At 37.4% G+C, this 21,570-nt stretch overlaps 1 protein-coding gene across 1 annotated transcript in view; it reads left to right on the forward strand.

The window, feature by feature from the left end:
• Positions 1-1,075: 1,075 nt before the first annotated feature.
• The window catches only part of gfod1 (glucose-fructose oxidoreductase domain containing 1), a 32,635-nt gene continuing 12,140 nt past the window's right edge, over positions 1,076-21,570 (forward strand). The window contains exon 1 of the mRNA XM_053495097.1: positions 1,076-1,900. Within this exon, the coding sequence (XP_053351072.1) occupies positions 1,606-1,900 (295 nt within the window). The 5' untranslated portion in view covers positions 1,076-1,605. The remainder of the gene's footprint in view (positions 1,901-21,570) is intronic.

Here is a 21,570-nt window from a genome sequence, read left to right on the forward strand (position 1 = left end):
TCTTGCATGTCTGTGTAGATGTGTGAAAAATATATTTAACTTTAAAATCCCTTTAAATACACTATATGGACATTTGGCCGAAGCTATCAATTATTGAATTTAGGTGTTTTAGGCAGGGCCTTTGTCCGCAGGGAAGGGCAATTTTAATGCTTTAGCATATCAGGACATCTTGGACAATACTATGCTTCCACTTAATGGCAACACTTTACTATTCCAACATGACTGTGCCTCAGTGCACAAAACACGAAGAATAACAACACTTATAACAACACTTCTGATGTAGAAGAACTTGACTGGCCCAACAGAGGTACCACACTTAATAATCTGCTTTAAAATAAGTGACTAATAAGCTACTTGCTCAATGTCAACAAATACCTGCACGAATAGATATCATTTAAGAAAGCTAAACAGAATATTTTACTGAGATTAGTTCATATTTTCAGCGCTCAAGTGTTAAAAGTGAATTTTAACGTGCTGGAGTCATTTTATGACAAAAACTTCATCTTTATTCAATCTACTTTTTCGATTTCTCATCTGTAATTCACTCTCCATTTACCGAACAGGGAGTGTATTTGCCTGACAATGAAAGAAGTACAATTTAAAGCATAAACAGCAGATAAACATAAACTTTTTCTATACTTTCTCTTTCCGATTAATTGTATTGAGTTGAAATGACAGTAGATGCCATGTCTTGCTGTAAACTAAGAAAATTTTTGTACAATTTCGTAATATTTAGCCACCAATCCAGTGGAAACCTATATCCTATAATGTCACACCAAACAAAATTGTGTGAAAATATTAAGGGGTTTATATTTGTTGCAGTTAGTATGTGGGCTTCAGCCTGAAATAATAATATGACTGATTACTGACACATTAAACCTGATCAGCTCTTTTTTTTTATCTCTAACCTTTTAACTATTTATAAAAAAAAAAAGATTTTTACTACTTCAGCGAGTTATCAAACAATAAACTGTTAATTCCTAAAAATGACAGGTTTCAGTGGGCCGCTCGAGCCCCCCAATACGTCATGGTTGTAAGCCACGCCCTCCGTGGTGCCGCGCCTGTGCCATGGAAACCCACAGGAGTGAGTGAGAGCTGCTGCAGGAGGAAAGGGGTTAACAGGGAGGAGGAGGAGGAGTGAGTCTCACTGACACACTGGCCGCAGTACTGACAGACGCACAGCACGGAGGGTGTCCGTCTTCTCGGTTAAAGCTCGAGCGCTTGTAATTCGCCCTGTTTGCACGCGCGTCTCAGGAGACGGACATGACGCGCGCGCTGCTCTTCACTGCACCCGGCTGATGCCTTTTTTATTTTTTTATTTTAAAAAAAAAACACGTTTGTTTCTTGGCGTGTACTGCGTGTCTACTCTTCTGGATTTACAGGATGCTGAATTAATTACGATAAGCAGACACAGTGCGTAGACGAGGAGGAGGCGAAAATGCTAGGCAGCGGCGGAAGTGGCGCGCGCGCGGTGCAGGTGGATGGCCGACCTGATGCTACTGAGAGATAGATAGAGCGACAGAGAGAGGGACATACAGATATATATATATATATATAGAGAGAGAGAGAGAAATAGATATTGTGAGAGCGATTGTGTGCTTGTGCATGCCATGCTGCACTAGCCCGTGTGTGTACGCTGTGATCGCCATGCTGCCCGGGGTCGGGGTGTTCGGCACCAGTCTGACAGCGCGGGTGATCATCCCGCTGCTTAAGAGTGAGGGTTTCTCCGTGGAGGCGCTGTGGGGCCGCACGCAGGAGGAGGCCGAGGAGCTGGCCAAGGAGATGGACGTGCCCTTTTACACCAGCCGCATCGACGACGTGCTCCTGCACCAGGATGTGGATTTGGTGTGCATCAACCTTCCACCGCCGCTCACCCGCCAGATCGCCGTCAAAACACTGGGTGAGAGAGAGAGAGAGGGAGTCTTTACATATGCACTACACGTGCATGTGCATATTGGCTCTGCTTCCTCCCTATGCACTTGTAATAGTAATGATACTGTAGAATCACCGTTTTACACGTAGCACAGTGACACACACATTTATCAGTCTTCAGTTATGACTTTATTCACCAGACAGGAATATACACTCTGAATGGCATGAACACACTCACTTACACTTCTGGGCAATATAGTAAAGCCAATCCAACTAATGCACAATGTCCGGATACTATAGCATGACTTGAGAAATTATACAAAACTCCACACAGACTGTAACCTCAACTCGAGGTTGAAGCAGGAAACTATGAAGCTATGAAGCTGCAATTCCTGTATAATAACAAGTAATAAAAAATAGTAATAATAATAATAATAGTATTAGTAGTAGTAGAGTCACTGTTTTACACCTAGGACACTGACACGCAAACATTCATCTATCTTCAGTAATGACTTCATTCACCAGACAGGAATATACACCCTGAATGGCATGCACACCCCCACTCACACCTAAGGGCAATGTAGTAAAGATGATCCTCCTAATGCACAATGTCAGTTTTTTAAAGATGCAGAGATACTAGAGAATGGCATGAGAAATTGTACAAATCTCCACACAGACCGTAACCTCAGCTCGAGATTGAAGCAAGAAACGTCAAGCTATGAAGCAGCAATGCCTAAGTAATAATAAGTAATAAAAATATAATAATAAAAGTAATAATAAAACTAGAATCAATGTTTTACACCTAGCACACTGACACACACACGCATTCATCTATCTTCAGTAGTGACTTCATTCACCAGACAGGAATATACACCCTGAATGGCATGCACACCCTCACTCACACCTAAGGGCAATGTACTGTAGTAACGTCAATCAGCCTTATGCACAATGTCAGTTTTTTTTAAGATGCTAAGAAACTAGAGAATGACATAAGAAATCGTACAAATCTCCACACAGAAAATAACCTCAGAGATTAAAGCAAGAACCCTCAAGCTATGAACCAGCACTGCCTTTAATATAATAATAATAATCATAGTAGAATCACTGTCTACAAGTAGCACAGTGACACACACACACGTGTAAACGCATTTAGTAATGACTTCATTCACGAGACAGGAATATACACCCTGAATGGCATGCACACACTCACTCATAGCTAGGGGCAATGTACGGTAGTAAAGCTGATCCTCCCAATGCACAACGTCATGCAGATGCAAGGAAACTAGAAAATGATATAAGAAATCATGCAAAATTCCACACAGACCGTGACCTCAGCTCGAGATTTAACCAGGAACCCTGGAGCTATAAGGCGGCAATGTCTATATAATAATAATAAGTAATAACAGGGCATTGGTGACTCAGTGGTACGTCAAACCCCAGCTACTGGATTCAGGTCAGGTCCCAAGCACGGATAAAATGGGAAGGTTGCGTCAGGAAGGGCATCCGGCATAAAACCTTTGCCAAAGTCATGTGCGGATCAGATAGTCTGCTGTGACGATCTCTTGACGGGAGCAGCCAAACGACTAAACAACAAAGTAAAATTAAGACAGATATAAAGTTATTATCAGGATCAGGGGAAGGAGATTTGCTTAAGAAACCAGCTCAGTATCATATGATCGTTGATTTATTTGCTGAGTTGATTGACAACGATTGTACACGTGAACAAAGGTTTTTAAAACTCCAGTCAGATATCACACTTATAATGTTATATAAGTGCCTTTCTAGTCATCCCAGGTCACCGGCCAAACTACAAACAAGCAATAAATTAATAAAATCAAGTTGTAAATAGCAGTAAAATAACATTAAGAAAAAACAATTGACAAGAGTATCACCTAAAAACAGATAAAGTCATATACTGTCAGTGGATAAGTAACAAGATATGAGCTAATACTCAGAGCCTATTAACATCAAAATAAATAAAACCAGAATCCATGCACCTGTAGCCTAGATCTGATATTAGAATTTTTTTTCCCCTAAGCTGTGTTTGTATAAATTTACTATAGTGCAAAGTTTCCCAATCCTGAACTACCTGAGCCTTTAACACACATGCCTTACTTCATACATGTTCTTTTCAGAAAATTATTACAGGAAAATTTGTCTGTTTCATCTTGATTATCATTACACTGTAATTTAAAAAGCAGCTGCTTATTAGTAGCTCTATGTCGCTCAGTACATGTGCTTTAATGCCTTATGACCTTTTGCATCCAAACAACATGTTCATGTCCATAAGACAAGTCTACTTATAAGATGACACCTGACATTTAAGTCTTAGTGTCTTAAATGCAGTGTTTGACCAAGTTTAGGTACTTAGGAAAGTGTAAATTTAAATATCTTTATGTCTCTTTATATGGTTGGTAAGGATCATTAAAAACCGATTTGAAAACTCATGTTAATTTCTTTGTTAATCACGTTGTGCTGTTGACTAATATCTTGTTAAAGTCATGTTTCTACTTGTACTGGTTGTCAGGTGTCAGCACATTTGGTCTGGTCTGATCTAGGTGTGGCAACCAAATATAGTACCTCAGCAGTAGCGTCATGCAAAACCTGCCTTGGCTGACGTATGACGTAAAAACCTGATTCGCATGTCTGGGTCGTGCAGCCTGCGTTGATACACAGCAATACATCTAGGTTGCACAGGATTCACTCAATACTCTGTGTCAAATTGGCTGGTTGAAAGATTCAGTGATCTTTAATGATTTTAGACTCATGATGTACACTACACTTTCCCCAGAAGTATGACATGCTAATCTAAGTGTCTTTGTTGGCGGGTGTGATTGCACACATCCTGTGTTTCGAAACTCGCCTTCATCTTCCGGTTTAAATGTCACTCGACATGTCAGCCGAATGCTTTTCGTATTAGAGTTGTTGGAATCAGGTGAGTCAACCTAAACTCCTAAATTATTACTCAGTTAGTAATTTTAAAGCCAAATAATCACTAAGTACTCTGAATTACTCAGAGCATACATTGACACTAATATAGTTTAACTTCTAAATGTCCATGGAATTAAAATACCTTAGGTCTGTTTTTAAAATATTATTAAATATCACTCATAGCGGCACAGTGGTTTAGTGGTTAGCATTGTTGCCTTGCACCGCCAAAGTCCAGGTTCAATTCCCACTTCTGTGTGCATGGAGTTTGCATGTTCTCCCCATGCTTGGTGGGTTTTCCCTGGGTCTACAGGTTTTCTCGCATTCCTAAATTGCCTTTAGTGTGTGAGTGCGTGTGTGTGTGTGCCCTGAGATGGATTAGCACTCTGTCCAGGTTGTACTCCGCCTTGTGCCCTAACTCTCTTGGGATAGGCTCCAGGCCCCCCTGTACACAGGATTAAGCGGTATATGCGATGAGTGAGTGAGATCACTTAGGATTTTTCTCTCATTTTTCTTGTTTTGGCTTGGTTCTGTTCTTCTGACATGCTGGGTAAACACAGACTGGCATACACAGGTGTCTAGTAAGGATTCAAAATAACCACTAGATTCTGAGAATGATTCATCACTGGAGTTGAAACCCAAAAATAGCCCATTACCATGGGACAGATTCGAGGAGCAGAAAAAGTGTGACCTTTCTTGTTGACTGTGTTCTAGAGTCTGTAAAAAGGTGTATAGTTGTAATTTGCTATAAGTGACATCATGTCTGTTTTTTCTTAAGAAATAAATGACTAATAACACATTAAACAAGATCTTTTTGATAATGACAATACATTCTTTAAAATTTTACATGAGGGAGAAAGACTGGCATATTCAGTGCACAAATGAATTCTGACAGTCAATCCGCTACCTGTCACATTGAGAAGGCTAAATGCTGTAGTATGTTATTAATAGGTGTATTGTAGTGAGGAATAAAACAGAACAATGGCATGCAATTTTAGGAAAAGAATTGATGACAGGAGGTGTGGTGTAGTCCTGTGCAAAGATGGTAACAAAGTCACCTTGAAATTAAATTATTTTTTTTTTTTTACAGTAAAAGCACATCCCTAAGTGTTTGACTCCTTTTATACAACATGAGGTTTGTCTATATAATGAACAACACATCCGGTTTATTAAAGTTTATAGCTTCATACAATGCTGTGGAATGTACACACAATAAATAATTATACTTAGAACGTATAATTTAACATGGACAGTACTGTGCTTGTACTGTCTAAAGCCACTCAAATTTTATCATATTAAATTTAAAGAAATGGGAACAATCGATTTATTGTGACAAACTGCAAATTGCCCAATGATCCAATTTAAAAATCGATTATTAATATAACAACCTCAGCAGCAACCTCATTTCCCCTCTCACCCATTCCAACCACTCAACATTCAGCATCACCAGTGTACCAATTACCAGCCTGATCATCTCTCATCATCCGCATCTGTTTATTACTGAGTTATGCATTAAGTTAGATCTTTTTATACTTGAATGATTTATAGGTCACTGTAAGGTCACTGTGAGGTCACTGTGAGGTCATTGTTTACAAACAAAATTAAGGCCAAAAACCTGACAAAAATGAGAGGCAAAAAAGACTTTCAGAAAGCCTGGAGAACTTATTCCTTAAGACTAATTTAAAAAATACAAGAAAGTTTGGCTCTATGGAAACAAAATATGAAGAAACGAGGGGTGGCTTAAGACTCTTGCATAGTACTGTATTCAATTGTCATTGTCGCAAAGCAGCTTTACACAATCAAAAAACTGTATGTACAGTTATTCCTTTCCCAACCTCTCACGTTTACCTCTTAGTTATTAATCTGTAGTACAGTTATTGGAGCTTGAGTTTAGCTGTATTTACAGCTTATAAACACCGAACAGAATATTAATCCCCCACCCTGTGGAAGAGTTTAATTTGGCTGGGAAAAGTCATATTTTTTGGTGTTTTCCTTAACGGCCATTTCAGTTTTCACTTCCTGATGAAGACATGGAAAAGAGGTTGCTGAAATTAGCCCTACCTTGTCAGCTTTCAGTATCAGTTCATTTATTTTAGTATCACTTTCGTCAGACACACTGAAAAGACAGCATGTGTTACTACTGTAGTTTTACAGGAATTATCGGTTTTCTGTTTTCTGCTATATTTAAACAGGGCCTGGAGGGCCTTTCAGCCTTTTTTGGGTGATTTTTTTTTTTTTTTTAGATATTCACTCTTAGTATCGAACAGTAATTCTGGTGGGTGTTTACTTTGCTGTGGTAGTATTTATCTAATCCCTTGCTCATGAAGACCTTAAAGTGAGACTGCTAGTGAGGTGCACTGCCTTAGCTGATTTCTCTGTGGTATTACGGCAAATAAATCTGGTGTTAATGGATTTGTATTCGCTCCAGAGACAAAGTCCTTTTTTTTTGTGTGTAGAACTGTTTTTTTATGTGTGTATGTAATCAAGGTTTACCTCTAGTCAGGTTGCATAATACTGTGTTGATAAACGTGTCAGTTGCAGGTCAGGGGCTAAAGCTCTCTAAGTAAACATGGACTGTGCTGTGGTAGGGTAGTTAGCTAGCATCTGTGGTAAAACATTCATTAAAAACACAATGAATAAAAACTGAATTTGTATCTTTGTGTAATGTAGTTAATCTGTTAAGACTTCCTTATAAGCTATTTCAGTGTGAGGTTAATACATGTGCTTAATTCATTAGCATTTCAACAGCCTGTCACTTCCATTTCCTTATTATGGTTATGACGTTTTATGAGAGTTAAAAACTACCTTTATTTCTCATATAATCTCCTGCTACAATAATGCACGTATGCCAGCGTTTCACTAGTGCTTGTATGCCATCATGCACTCCTTTAATGGCCCAAACATGTGGTGATCAGAAATATACAGAGGTTGTGGTAATAACTCCCAGTCGAGTTCCTGTAATATGCAAGTGATGCAGTGGGTAGTATAAGGGGGTGCATTGTCCTGCAAAAAAAATGAGTGCCTTTGGGTATCAAACCTGGCCTTTTTACTTTAAAGAAATTAAAAGAAAGATTAAAAAGAGTTCCTATATTAGCAGGAACCCTTTAAAAGAGTTAAAGGAGTTCCTGTTTTCGCAGTGATGATGACATGAAGCAGGCAGCATGATCTGGTGTACTGAGAAAAATTTAAATGGTACCCATATACTAGTGAACGCTGGGATTAGTGCATTAGTGTAGTAGCGGATTGGGTCGTTTTTACTTTCGTAACTGCACAAATAAAAAGTCCCAGTTTGACTTGAACGCCTGTTATCTCTTACTTGAATGATTCTGATGTAGAAATTAGCTGTATAATAGTCAGTTATTTTTATTTTTATTTTTTTTACTTAAATGAAAATAAGAACAAACTAATTTAGAAGCTAACGCCAGTAACCAGTGATATAGTTACTGTTTGGGAACCAATGATGACTATAGTCAGTATTTAGAGTGAGTGTGAAATTGTTTTTAATGCCCAATTTTAGTACAAATAAGTGAAATGAACAATAGATATATGGATATGCTGCCTTAGGTTACCTTCTAGTGACAGGTGTGAAAAACATTCATGACACTGCTGACAAGGAAGTATCTTATATTTATTTGATCAGTTGATCTGTTCAGTTTTCTTATATTATGTAGAGATTTGAACTGAGCTTGGAAAGTTCTTTAATTACTTTTACATGATTAGGCCTTCCAGTTACTGGACCATTCTTTGTATAGTTAATGCCTTAACTGTTAATAGTTTACATTTTAACTTAATCATACTATTGCTATAATTGCTATGGACTATCCATACTGTACCATCATTGCAATTCTGAATTTGAAAACACCAGGGGTCACATTGTACCCGGACACATTATCTGCAGCAACTCCAACTTTCCTGCAGACGGCAAAATGACTAGACAGTTCTACAGACTGACTCAGAATGCAAATCAATTTCCCCTTTCCAGGGTGTGGGACAGTCATTATCTCCACACTGTTGGTCTGTTTACTTTGTGTGGTGCTTTGATAAGCTAATCAGTTATTCCAAAAAAAGAAATGTGAACTTGGAAGGTTCTGGATGGTGTTAACAGCTAAGCATGCAGATGCAGATGATGGATGCTGGCGAAAATGCGTGAGAGCAATTGAAAAGTGGCAATTGGGGACATTTAGGGTCAGATTTGTGTGCACAGATATTACACAGCATGAAAAACTGACACACAATATATTAGGTCGAATACAATGAACACAGTGTTTATTTGTGTCAGCCAATTAAAAAAGACAGGCCACTACTGATGGGAATAATCAAGTAGCATATTTCCTTTAACCCTACGTGTAATTCAATTTGTATTGTGATTCTTTAAGTGTCATGTTTTTTAGTTGTTTTTTTTAATATCCTGATTCAGTATTATTATCATATTATTTGTTAGATTTTGCTAATTCTACACAAATAATTTGCTTCTATTGCACAGGAAGCTTCTGTGCCTGCCAATGTGTGAATAGTTTAAAGTGCCACCTGTAGGATTATAGAGGAATGGCAAAATGTACTACCTCAAATGCTAACGTATACGATTAAAAATAAATTTAAAAAATAATTTTGGAGCCAACATGGCGATATGTAAATTCTTAAACAAAAATATTGCAATGCATAACTGAGTTGAAATGTCCCCATCTCTCCAACCCACATAAGCACCACATTTTTATATTTATTAAAATGAATGGTATTAATTCAAGGCAAGGGTATTTTAAGGGGTTTTTATGAGGCTAATTTAGGCTAAACTGGCAGCTATAAGACTCCCCCATATCTTAGCTAGATGAGCCCAAGTTCCAAATAAATTTTATTTTTAAATAGATGTTGATCATTCAGTGAAACTGACATTAAACCGTTTCTTTTAGGGACTTTACCTCAATATTTCTTTGACTTGAAAAAGTACAAATCCAAAGAGAAAAAGAGAATGTGCTTATCAGCTGAGGCCAGGACAAACAGGAAACAAAGGCTAACTATTTAAAGCAAAACTGCAACTGATCCCCAAACCCACAGCTTCAGTTTCTCTGTTGCTCTTCTTAAAATCGTTTCATTTTCTGACCTCTTACATCATGACCCACTCACCAACCTATACACGTTCAGTGTGCCTATCCACCACCTTCTGGAAACTTGCAGAAACTCGCAGAGAAGTTATGCGAGAATGAAACTGCCAATCCCATGCTTCTAGTAGATGCTGTCGGTTGTGTAAGATTTCCCTGGGCCTCTGTATTAAGTCGTTTGGTAGACTATTTACATACTAATGGAGGCAGAGTCTCTGCGTCTGAGAGAGAGAGAAAGAGTGAGAGAGAGATTCACTTTAAATTTGGGTGAACATGCTTTTGTTCAATAAATGAATCGTCAACCTTCTCTAGGCTCTGACAAGTGAGCATTCCTGAGTTAGGAAGATGAAGTGTGTATGCTGATGGATGTAAAGGAAAAAATAACTCTGACAAAGCAAAAAAGCAAAACATCCTCAGTCCGAGTGATTCCTTCATGTATATTTCATTCACCTTTTAAAAAGCTTTACTGGTTTCGTTTGGCGTTTTACTTGGCACCACAGAGGAGCACAGTAGTGTCTATTTGCATTGCATGTTAGCTTCACTTTCTGAATGCCACAAACTGTGTAATCATGCAAAGCTGCTTTACATTAGAAGCAGGCGTGTGGCCCAGGCTTTATTTTCTGAATGTTTTATATCATGCTTATGGAGGAGTGAAAACATTGGGGCTTCACTCTTTTCCCATGACCATTGCTTTAAGTGAAATGGGCTTAGCTTGAATGAAACGCTTTATGATGAACATGAATACCTTAATTTATTGTCCAAGGAACATTCGAGTCACTAATACGAGTCACTGCTACACTAATCCAGTTATATGCCCAGTATTTCACTAATGCTTGAATACTATAAAGGTAGAACGTTTTTTTCAGTACGCCAAAGTCATGATTAAACTGCCTGCTTCATGTCTAAAATTTTGGCCTCCCAGAATGGCCCCAACATGGCTAGGAGTGAGGTCAGGACTGTACAGAGATGAGGCAGTAACTCCCAGCTCCTGTAATGTGCAAGTGGTGTTTGTGAATGATTGTGTGTACACTTCCCACAGACAGATGAGTTGGGGATAAGCTATCCATTGATTTTCAAGGATCAGACGTTCCACTCACTGAATGTTCACAGGAATGATTGCATTGGGCTCCAAGCCACGTCGGCCAGCATCAGCAAGTGATAGTTGATAGCAATATGGGAAAGATAGTGAATTAGAGTCATTCTTTTCAATCCTTATGGGGGCACAACGTGTGTTTGTCTCTTTATTGGTTCGCTGGGAAATCAGGCAAGTCTGATCTCATACCCAGGATGTACAGTAACATGCAATACATTATTAATGAGCACTCATTACAGAGTTTCAAGCTAATAATCTACTGTGTCATAAATGGAAACCTTGGTAAACATTGAAGACTCTCAAAATATAAGAAATAAAATAAAACCGGTTAGTGTGATGTAAAACAAAATAACAGTTAAAACCCAGAACTGTTTTACTTTTCAATATCAGCACATCTAGAACTCATTTATTTTTCTTATATCACTGCGAAATATGTTTTTATAAACCAACACATCTATCTATCTATTTATCCATCTGTAGTTAAGTTTAATGTTGTGGAATGTCTGCGAAGCAAGTTAGTTCCTGTTATCACTTATGTTATTACAGCTATAAACAGTTGTTTCCTCACCAATCTTTTTTTCATTCTTGCATCATTGCTTTGGTGTCATGATACAGGAAGTTCACTGTGGTGAGGACAAACATTCTGTTCTTTCTTTTTAAGGCAAGTTAGACTAATCTTTCTCATCCCACTTTATGAATAATATATGAACCTTCAAGCATTTTTGGTTCCCATATATAGAAGTCTAGTTTGCCAACAGAGTCATGGGTATTTCATAATATAGTACTCATCCTGTTCATAGAATTTAGGGGATAGAACTCAGAGATTGCTTACTTCATGGTATTGGTTTATAAAAATTACAGTTAAACCTAAATGAAGTAAGAGTGGTGTTGATCAAACAAGACTATGAACAATCACCATGATTTTTATTAGAAAAAAGGCATCATGCTATAACTGTAATTATGCTGTAATTATGTTATGTAATTGAAAATAAACACAATTTTGTAGGTAAAGAGTGATCATATCATATTGATTTTATCAGGTTAAACACCAGTGCAGTTACGTATTATTTAATTATCACTCAATTGTGCTTTGGGTAATGAATAATGTCACAGAAGCAAAAGTGTAGGTTTTGACCTCTAATGAGCATACCAAAAGGAACATAGGAAAAAAACCTGCCTGAGATGACAAGAGAATAGAAACTGATTCAGTTTTTGGTTATCATTATTTTTGCATGGCAATTCATGTCTCAAAAATCAATTTCTTTTGTTTATAGATGTTTGCATTTGAGGTAGTTGCTGAAATGTTGCTTTTCCTCTGTAATATTGCAGGTGATGTGCTCTGAATTGTTCACATAGTACAATATCCTGTGTGATGGGAGCAAAATTATTTGCTAAATTATAGCATTTGGAATTGAAACAAAATCTGAAAAAAATCAATATTGAGTCAGGATATTTATAAACTTGTGATACAGAATCGCAATATAAATTGAATCACAAGTAGGTATCATGATAATGTTTTATTGTGAAGTCCCATTCCTAGGAATCTGGCTCCTAATTGAACCTCTCTTCTGTGCATGAGTTTCAATTCCTAGCTATAACAAGTGGTAAAATGTAGCCGAGGACAAACCTAAAAAAGAGAAGCAATCAGATGCCCAAGAGGCTGTGATCTGACCTCCCACAATGCTCTCTGACTAACGTTCACACAGCTGGTGGGAGGAAGATAAAAGCAACTGAAGGCTGAACAGGGCAAACAATGGCCTGCATAAAACAGACAGCACATAAAAAAATCAGACATTCAGGGCTCTGCACTAATAAAGAGCAGGGGAAATATTTAAATAACGATTGCATTTATAGTAATGGCCCTTGCACAGCACTACTGTAAGCAATTTGTTGTGAGGAGAAAGGTGCTTCATAACATAAGTGTTTTAATGCTTTAATTATAGAATATGTTCTGGCTATATTAAATTTTGTCAAAAAACAAAAAACTGTTGCCGCTCACATTAGCTGTGTAAATGTTAGTTAGATCACGGCCTCGTTTGAATGTATGACTGCTTCTCCTCTTTAGGTTTTGTCCTTGGCCCTAACGCTGCTTTTGTTAAAAAGATTTTTCCTCATTGTCTGAGTGCTAATATTAGAAACAACATCGTTATGATCATATTGTGTAGCTTATAAAAAGTGTAGTGTAGGTTTTCAGCAAGTTCTTCAGTAGGTTGGACCTAAAGTGTCCTGAAATGTAAAGAGTAAAACTTGATCAGTCATGCTGATAAAGGATAATAAGAAACACTGGAATGGTCTGAAGCTGCCCATCACATATTGTGCAAAAGACGCCAGTCTTAGAGCCCCCCTCATTTGTTCATATCAAATTAAATGATGTAGATTCAATTAAATGAATAGGATTTTTTTTTTTTACTCTGACAGGCTGCACAGTGCCTAAAGATAGAACTTAAAATTTATTATTAATGTAGCAACCTCAGCATCAAGCTCATTTCCCCTCTTGTCTGTTCCAAGCACTCAGCTTTCAGCATCACCTGTATACTACAAACCGGTCTGATCATTTGTCATAATCTCCACCTGTTTCTCACTGGTTCATGATTAAAATTAGATGGGTTTATTCCTGAATGATTCATAGGTCATGGTGATATGATTTTTAAACACATTTCCGATATTTCGATATCAGTCAGTACGCAAATATATAAAAAATTACAGAAACCATAGTATTGCATCTCTTTCCTACTCATATGGATGAGTGCGTCAATCGCACAGACGCCGCCGACAAAAAGCGTGTTGTTGCGGGAGAGAGAGGTTGATTTACGACAGCTGTTTACGGGACTGTAGTCCAGTGTGGGAGATGCATTGTGGGTAATGAGGTCCGGTCTGTGTGAACACGAAAGTGAGATGTAAACTGGGATTTAGAGCCTGAGTTTTGTTTTCTTTTCAGTAGTTTTAAGTTAACCCGAAAGGTTGTACTATAACCTGACAATGCAGCAAATAAAAGAACGGGCATCGGCCAGTTTGTCCTTCTCATCATTACACGAGCATGAATTAACGGGCTGTTAAGCTGCTGCGAGCAACATTACATATATAGCGGAGAAGCTAACAGTGTGTTTATGTTACCGCACATGTGCATGTATTGCCCCTTCTTCAACAATAAGTTAATTTTTCAAAGTTATTTAGATCAGTGTAAAGTATCTAGTAGTTATCTAATGTTATCTAGAAACCTCTAGAGCCTGTCATAGGGTGTCATCAAAACTCTACAATGTCCCGGCCAGAGCAATGTGTTTTTGTTGTTGCTCACTCTTTATTTATTTTATTATTTTAGTTTTCTTTATCCTGTCTGAAGCAGTTTGTTTGTTGTTTAAATTTATATGAATAATCAGCCTGTTCTAGTTTAAATGGAAATATATTATTGTTAATAAGCTGAGTCTGAAAGTTTTAATTTATTTTACAGTTTATTTCACATTTCTTGTTTGTAAAGGTTAAATACAAATAAAAAGTGAACCTTATTTTTTTTGTACTGTTTTTATAAAAAAAATATATATAATTTTAATAGGAGGAGCCTGGAGGTATTATAGACTTTGCAAATTCAGTTTGCAGACATCCATTGTGTGTGTCCTCGGCAGTTTTTTCCTGAGGCTTTTTAATATTTTCCATATCGATATCGGAATTATATCGTATCGACCAAAATAAAGAAATATATCGTGATGTAAATTTTTGCCATATTGTCCAGCCCTAGGTCATGGTATGGTTTAACAAACAAATGCATTCGTCAGAAACAGGTCAGGTACAGGGACTGGACTCAAAGTGAGAGCTAAAAACTTGCCAAAAATTAGAGACAAAAAAGCCTTTAATAAATATTAAAATTTTAAAATTCCTTAGCATTGCATGACAATTAGATTATTGGCTGTTTTTGTATGTATTTATGCAAATACACAAAGATCTCCGTTAGCAGTACTTTTTACTTCTCTTTACATTCCTCTGTATACAAGTGTAGACTGGGGCCTGAAGTGTAGGATGTCAGCTGTGTGGCACTTTTTAATTAAAAATGATCCCCTCAAAGCTCTACCACTGCCACCACATCATCCCTGCTAATACTTCTTGCTCATACACTCCCTGAAATCTCTTTTACATCATTCACATTAACATTCACATCACATTTTAGTGAGCTGTGATATCATCCCCTATCATTTCTTTCCATTTGCTCGGAGCCTGAGCATGTTTTAGCTTGGGATGTCTTCTTGTGCAGGCTCTGGAAAGATACAGTTTATTTAGAGCTGCCATGAGTAAGCAGGAGCAGCTGACAGGATGACAGGAAGACAAGAGGACAGGATGACATATAGACAGGCGGGCAGAATGATAGTCCTTAGCTAGTTTGACCTTGTGTATTTGAAAGCTGCGGGTGAAAATATCTTTCTTCTGTACTTCATTTTCCCATTTAACTTGTGAATGTCCTGACAGCACTGATGATTATGGTTGGCTCTAGCCTCTGTACCTTTTAAAATGGAAAAGAAAATCAGTTTAGCCTTTTTTTCAATTAAAATACAATCTGCATGTACAGTGTTGGATAATAATCGTGATTAGCAAGTCGTAAACTTCTATCATATTAGTACCGTATTGTCCGCTGTAGCTTAGCTCCGTATTTATATCTTACTGCTGATGATCTGTAATTGCATTATAATTTCATCTTTTATTGTAAAATATAAACAGCTGATTTTTTCTGTGTGCTTTATAAATGAAAGAGTAAAGTATAAGTGCTTTTTATACTAGAACAGGTACAATTATGGTTTAATAGTTAAATTAATTGAGATTAAAGCTTGTACTTATGGCATTGTGGCAAAAAAAAAACAAGAGCAAGGTTATAGGTCTGTCTCTTATTTGATTATTTTATTTACATACATATTTTTTTGTTTAATCGCTGCACTGAAAATATCAGTGGCGTTATCTGTCTGCCATGACCCCGTCCTTCTAACTGCTGCATAATCATAACAGTTGAAATGAGATTAGGTTTAGAATGAGCGCCTCACATGCTCGGGGCACGTGTTTAACTAAATCTCTCCTCATTACTAGTTGTGGAGGACAGTTGTGTTTAGGAGTATAGTATCCATATCACTGTATCTATAGTGTTACTATAGTTACTAAAAGTTTTTTTTAATTTTTTTTATTGCACATATTATCCTGGCATGAACGCAAATAATATTGTACTGTAAAGGATGGGTGTGGGGAAGATAACTTATTATTATAATTTTATTTTATTTTATTATTTTTTATGGACATCTGATTGTTATGGCATCCTTGTATTTGTCTGGTGTTGCAGGGAAGATGGAGTGGTTGGTTTTGTGTTCTCTTTTGTTGTGTTTTCTCTTTATAGTTTGAAAATAAATTTAAAAAAAATTGCACATATCATCCTGTAATAAAAAGGGTTAATTGAATGTCTCAAAGTAAAACACAATCACAAGACTTTGTCTCCACACAATACATCCTTGTAAAACACGGATTAGGGACAAATAACGGGCGCACAAGGACAGTTGATAGTTTTTTATTGATTGTTTTTTAGACAGAGTTGTAGCTTTGTCTAGAGAGTCTGATACTTTTTTATTGTGAAGAAAAAAAAAATTGCTACTTTTAAGGAAAGACACAATTTAGTACAGTATGTTACTTGGACACACTTGTATACACTGTTTCAAACAAAACTTGCTAATAAAAAAACTCAGTGATGATGGGATTGCGAATCCAGATTGACACAATATCTTGGATTGTTAGCTTTTCCAATTCTAGCATTATTCTAGTAAAAATTGGTACATGCACCAATCAGCCATCACCATAAGGTCCTTAAGCTCATGATGAGCTACCTATCTAATGAAGTTACCAATCTACCATCAGAAGCTGAAATTTATTATTAAATTAGAATGAAAGATGTAATATGGGGGTGGACAAGTCAAACCGGTAATTTCTTGTGAATGAAAGAGTAAAACTTATTGACATTTACAGAGACATTTACTTATTGACATTTTATGAGACTTAGTAAAAAAAGAGGTGATTAACACAGCATTATAACATGAATGATGCAAACTTATAAAGAAAGCTGTGAATGATTATTCCAGCCAAGGTGACTTAAAGCCCACTGCAGTTGTTTCCTTCAGCATTTAGCAGGTGGAATGACTGATCTTTGAAAATCGACAGATAACTTGTCGCCAACTTGTCGGAAGAGATGTGAAAACTGTACATACACTCATTTACCAACACCGCTTGTACATTACAGGAACTCAGCTGGGAATTATTGCCACATCCCCTGTACAGTGCTGACCTCACTCCAAGCCATTTCCACATTTTTGGGCTATTAAAGGAGTTCATGGGAGGCCATTGTTTCAGATGTGAAGCAGGCAGTCAGATAATGGCTCCAGTATACTTTTTACCTTGGTGGTATCGAAGCACTAGCAAAACATTGGAATAAGTAACATGGTATTACTGTATATAGATGAACAAAGGAGTTTTTAACTCTCAGAACTGTTATTCTACACTATCAAAAGTCCTGTTTTTACTTGAACACCCCTTATATTATGGTTTTATAACACTGATTACCCTGACTTGCAATTTAGCACCAATTTTCCCCTGATCAAGGTCCCTATTGGGGTGTGGAACAAGGGATTGTAAACCCTACATAGTGCACTAGCTTTTTATTTAATGCTGTTTGGGATTCAACCCAGGAACCCGGACATTAGCTGAAATTCTACAGTGGAATAAGTAGAAACATAAAGAAATCTTAGTGGTCTTTTCACCACCACGAAGATGGTTTATTCTCCTCACATTTTAGATACATAGTAAGAGTAAGAATTTAAACATACTACGGGTCTAACAAGGCTGACACATGGAGGGAACACACAGGAACCAGATGTCACAAACAGGAACAGATTTATTAAGCACAGCCTTGTTCACGTTTAAGTCCAAAGGTATGCAGTCTTAGTGAAGTGACGCTCGCTAAAAGCACTGTGGTTTCGGTGGTGCCAAGGTGAATGGTGTGGCTCCACGGGTCGAGGCCCAGTAGGCGCAGAGTTCACAGGGTCGTGGAAAGGTAGATCGAGCAAGTGAGATGAGCTGCGCGGAGCAGAGACAGCGGAGCGACACATGTGAGAAACGTGTGAAAATTCTCCTTGGCCTTTTTACTGAGCACCAACACTGTCTTGAGACAGGCCCCCTTCTAGACACACAGCTCAGCTCTTGCAGGTAGGGCGGCGTAGGTTAAGCTGTGTGTGTGAGAGCCTCGAGTAAGAAGCGTGTTTTGATGTGTGAGCACTGGCTGTTAGCATGACCTCACAATACTTTCACCACTGTTAATTGTTGTTTACTAACTGTCAATCACAAGCTCTGCGGTTAGATAGTTGTACCAGTTATAAAAGAATATGTGTTTAGGAGCAAAATGACTAATTAAATAAACAAACAAATTATAACCTGTTATGCATAAATGCAGTTTGTGGAACTGTTGTATAAGAAGCTGTTGTACTTCAGTACTGTACCCTCATATCACAACATTGCTGATATTAAATACAACAGCACAACCTCAAGTGTGATATTGCTTAAATATAAATACGAATTACTTCATTTGGTTGGGTTTTTGTCTAAAAGAAATGTGATCTAATATGAATACTTTTTGCCTATTTTGTCGGATCCACTTGCCCTAGGTCACTTTGTAGTTATACTGTAGCCCATCTGTACGTTTGCACAGTTTGTCAGCCTCCGTTTATTCCCTACATCCATGAGTCACAAGAGACCACCTAGGACCACTGCTGACCAGATATTATCCAGGTGGTGGACCATTCCCAGCACAACAGTGGCACTGACATGATAATGGCCCTTTACTGCCTGTTGCTGGGGATATTAGCGAGCTAGCAGATCCCACTAAGTGATGCTAATGGCCATCACCCCGACCGAGGGCTTCTTGTTAAATCTAATGAAGTTTGATGCGTCCAGGCCTTTCATGGAGGTCACTATGGAAATGGCTTCTTTTTACATACTGATGTCTCATGGAACAGCGGAAGTACCCGTCCTCATTAGGAGCTCCACATTAGATATGCGAGTCCTTAAGCTGTTGGCTTGGAAATGGAACACTTACCTCTTACCGATTGTTATATTTGTCAGAAAAAAGCTAACTACTTAGCATGTCTCAGTTTTTTTTTTCCTCTTACAGCTCCTTGGCCCAGATTTTCCAGAGCACTCTTGCTGAAGCTTCTCAAAAACACTATGTGAAATCCTCGCTTGTCATTTAAAACTGTTGCGTGTACAGCACTGACAAACAACTACAGTGTTCTCTCTCAAAGTTGCTGAAAAGAAACAAGGTTGTGTCTTAAATATAGTATGCAGTATATTGTTTCACTTTATTTACCCAATTCTTAGGCGTAAACGTCGCTTATTGCTGCTACAGATCTGTAAAACGAACATTGCTGGAGCCTTAGAGATGCACTCATCCATCACGATTGATAGCGACTGCATTGAGATGCTAATGCAGAAGGCTAATGGCTTTTTCTCTTGGCTGCTAGAGTCAGCAACCAGTAAAGAGTGTTATTCAGCAGAAAGATGTCCGGTATTTCGACGTGTTCAAAGGCATTCTGATGGAGCTGATATCATGCTGACATGTTCATTTCAGCCCTTTTCATTATTTGTCTTAATGATTTCTTTTCTCCATTGTCCTGGACTATTATATTCCTTATTATTTGCACTCTAATTCCCTTGTCATCTATTACATGTATTCATGTGTTTTACATTCTAGTCTTTAAAGTAATTTTTAAAAAAAAGTATTTGTTCACATAACATACTCTGAGCTTTGTATGAAGAGAGTGAGATGAATAAAATCAGTGCTATTCAGATAACAACTGAGTTTACTGAAGGAGGCCTGGTCATTTTTCGTGAGTGACACACACTCATCCAACACATATTTTCTGCCCGACAAAATTTGGACTACAAATGCTAAGTATAAAAAGCATCACAATTTTACATTACATGAAAAATATACTTTCACACAGAGCCTGGCTCTGTGCATGCTGGGAATTATTTGCTTGATTTGTAAAATATCAGTGAAGCGCTATAATTTCGACCAGTAGTGTCTTTGGAATGCAGTTGAATTTTCAAGACATCAGATATTTTGCAAATATCATGTAAACGCTTACTTTTCCAATTTTTCAATCATGATTTTCTTCCTGTGTCTATTCATGGAATGTGGAAATGGGGTTCACTCTTCTTCCTTAGCCAGTCCAAGCAGATACACCTGCTGCTACCTGTCAGTGTCTTAAAAACAAAACCAATTAGATTTTTGTTCCTTTTGTGCAAATGTCTTGTGCCACCCTTTTTTTTTTGTATTTATATATATATATCATGTCAGTTTTGAAACTAATATATCTATTCGGTTATTTAGACTGCAGCATTAAAAAGAGGTCATCTTCTGTTCAACTTTGTAATAATTAGTGCCACACAATTAACTGTATAAAATTTTAATCGAGATATGGACCAGTGCAGTTATCTAATCACAATTTATTACAGGTAATATATGCATAGTCTGGAATTTATGTATGGTTTGTCAATAATTTATATAATAAAATAATAATTTAAATAACATTTGAGGTCTCAAATACATTTTGGCAAGCACCTAATTTGTGCCATTATTTGGTGTTACTCTTGATACATACCAAATTTCGCAGTATAAATCGTAATTTTTAGAAAATTGTGCAGCCCTAGTAATAATATATATTCTTTAAAAAATGAATAAGATGTTTTTGAGACAACAGGAACCTGTAGCGAAAGGAAGCCCAAAACACCAAACTGTCCCAAACATATTTAGCATCCTCATCTCCCTAATTACCTGATTACCCAGTACAGCTAGGTAAAGGTTTCCCCTGAACTGTGTGGAGTCTCCTCAATGATTTATTTATGATTTATTATAATTTTGGTCACACTTTTGCAACCTGCAGACAAGGAATGTGTCATTCACAACAGCCAGGAAGATTAACAAAATAACAAAACATTGCATATCGTGAAGATTGTAGTGGACAAACAATTTGTTAACAAATGTGTTTATAAAATTGTCAAACCTGAAGCAGTACTACATTATATTATACAGTATAGACTGAGAAATGTCTCTGAGTTATGTGTCTGTGATTAGATGGTCATGTGAGGGAAAGAAAAAGATCAATAGTACAGTATGGACTGGGCATGCTGCCCCGGGGTAGACGAGTAATTTAATCTCAGAGATGGCCTTCTGCACTCTGTCTCTCTGTCTCTGTCTCTCTCTCAGTCTCCAGCTAATGGACTTGTGTTTCCATGTCTGTATCATGCCTATCCAGAATTTCGGGGTTTACCCTTCAAACTTATGTTTTCTTAAGTGAAGAAAATGTATGTTTAATTTTAAGTGAAGATTAAATGTATATATTTATGTGCTATTTCTGTGGCCGTAGCATACACATGGCTTATTGTATATGTGTTTAAAGTATGCCTTATTGCCTTTAGTGTCCAATAATGTGCAAGTGTGTAGGTGTATAATGGTGTTAGGGTACATACTGTACGTAGCCGGTGCATCTAAATCTTTATATACTATATGCC

Source organism: Clarias gariepinus, chromosome 4, assembly GCF_024256425.1.
Source record: "Clarias gariepinus isolate MV-2021 ecotype Netherlands chromosome 4, CGAR_prim_01v2, whole genome shotgun sequence".
Classification (NCBI taxonomy): Eukaryota; Metazoa; Chordata; class Actinopteri; order Siluriformes; family Clariidae; genus Clarias; species Clarias gariepinus.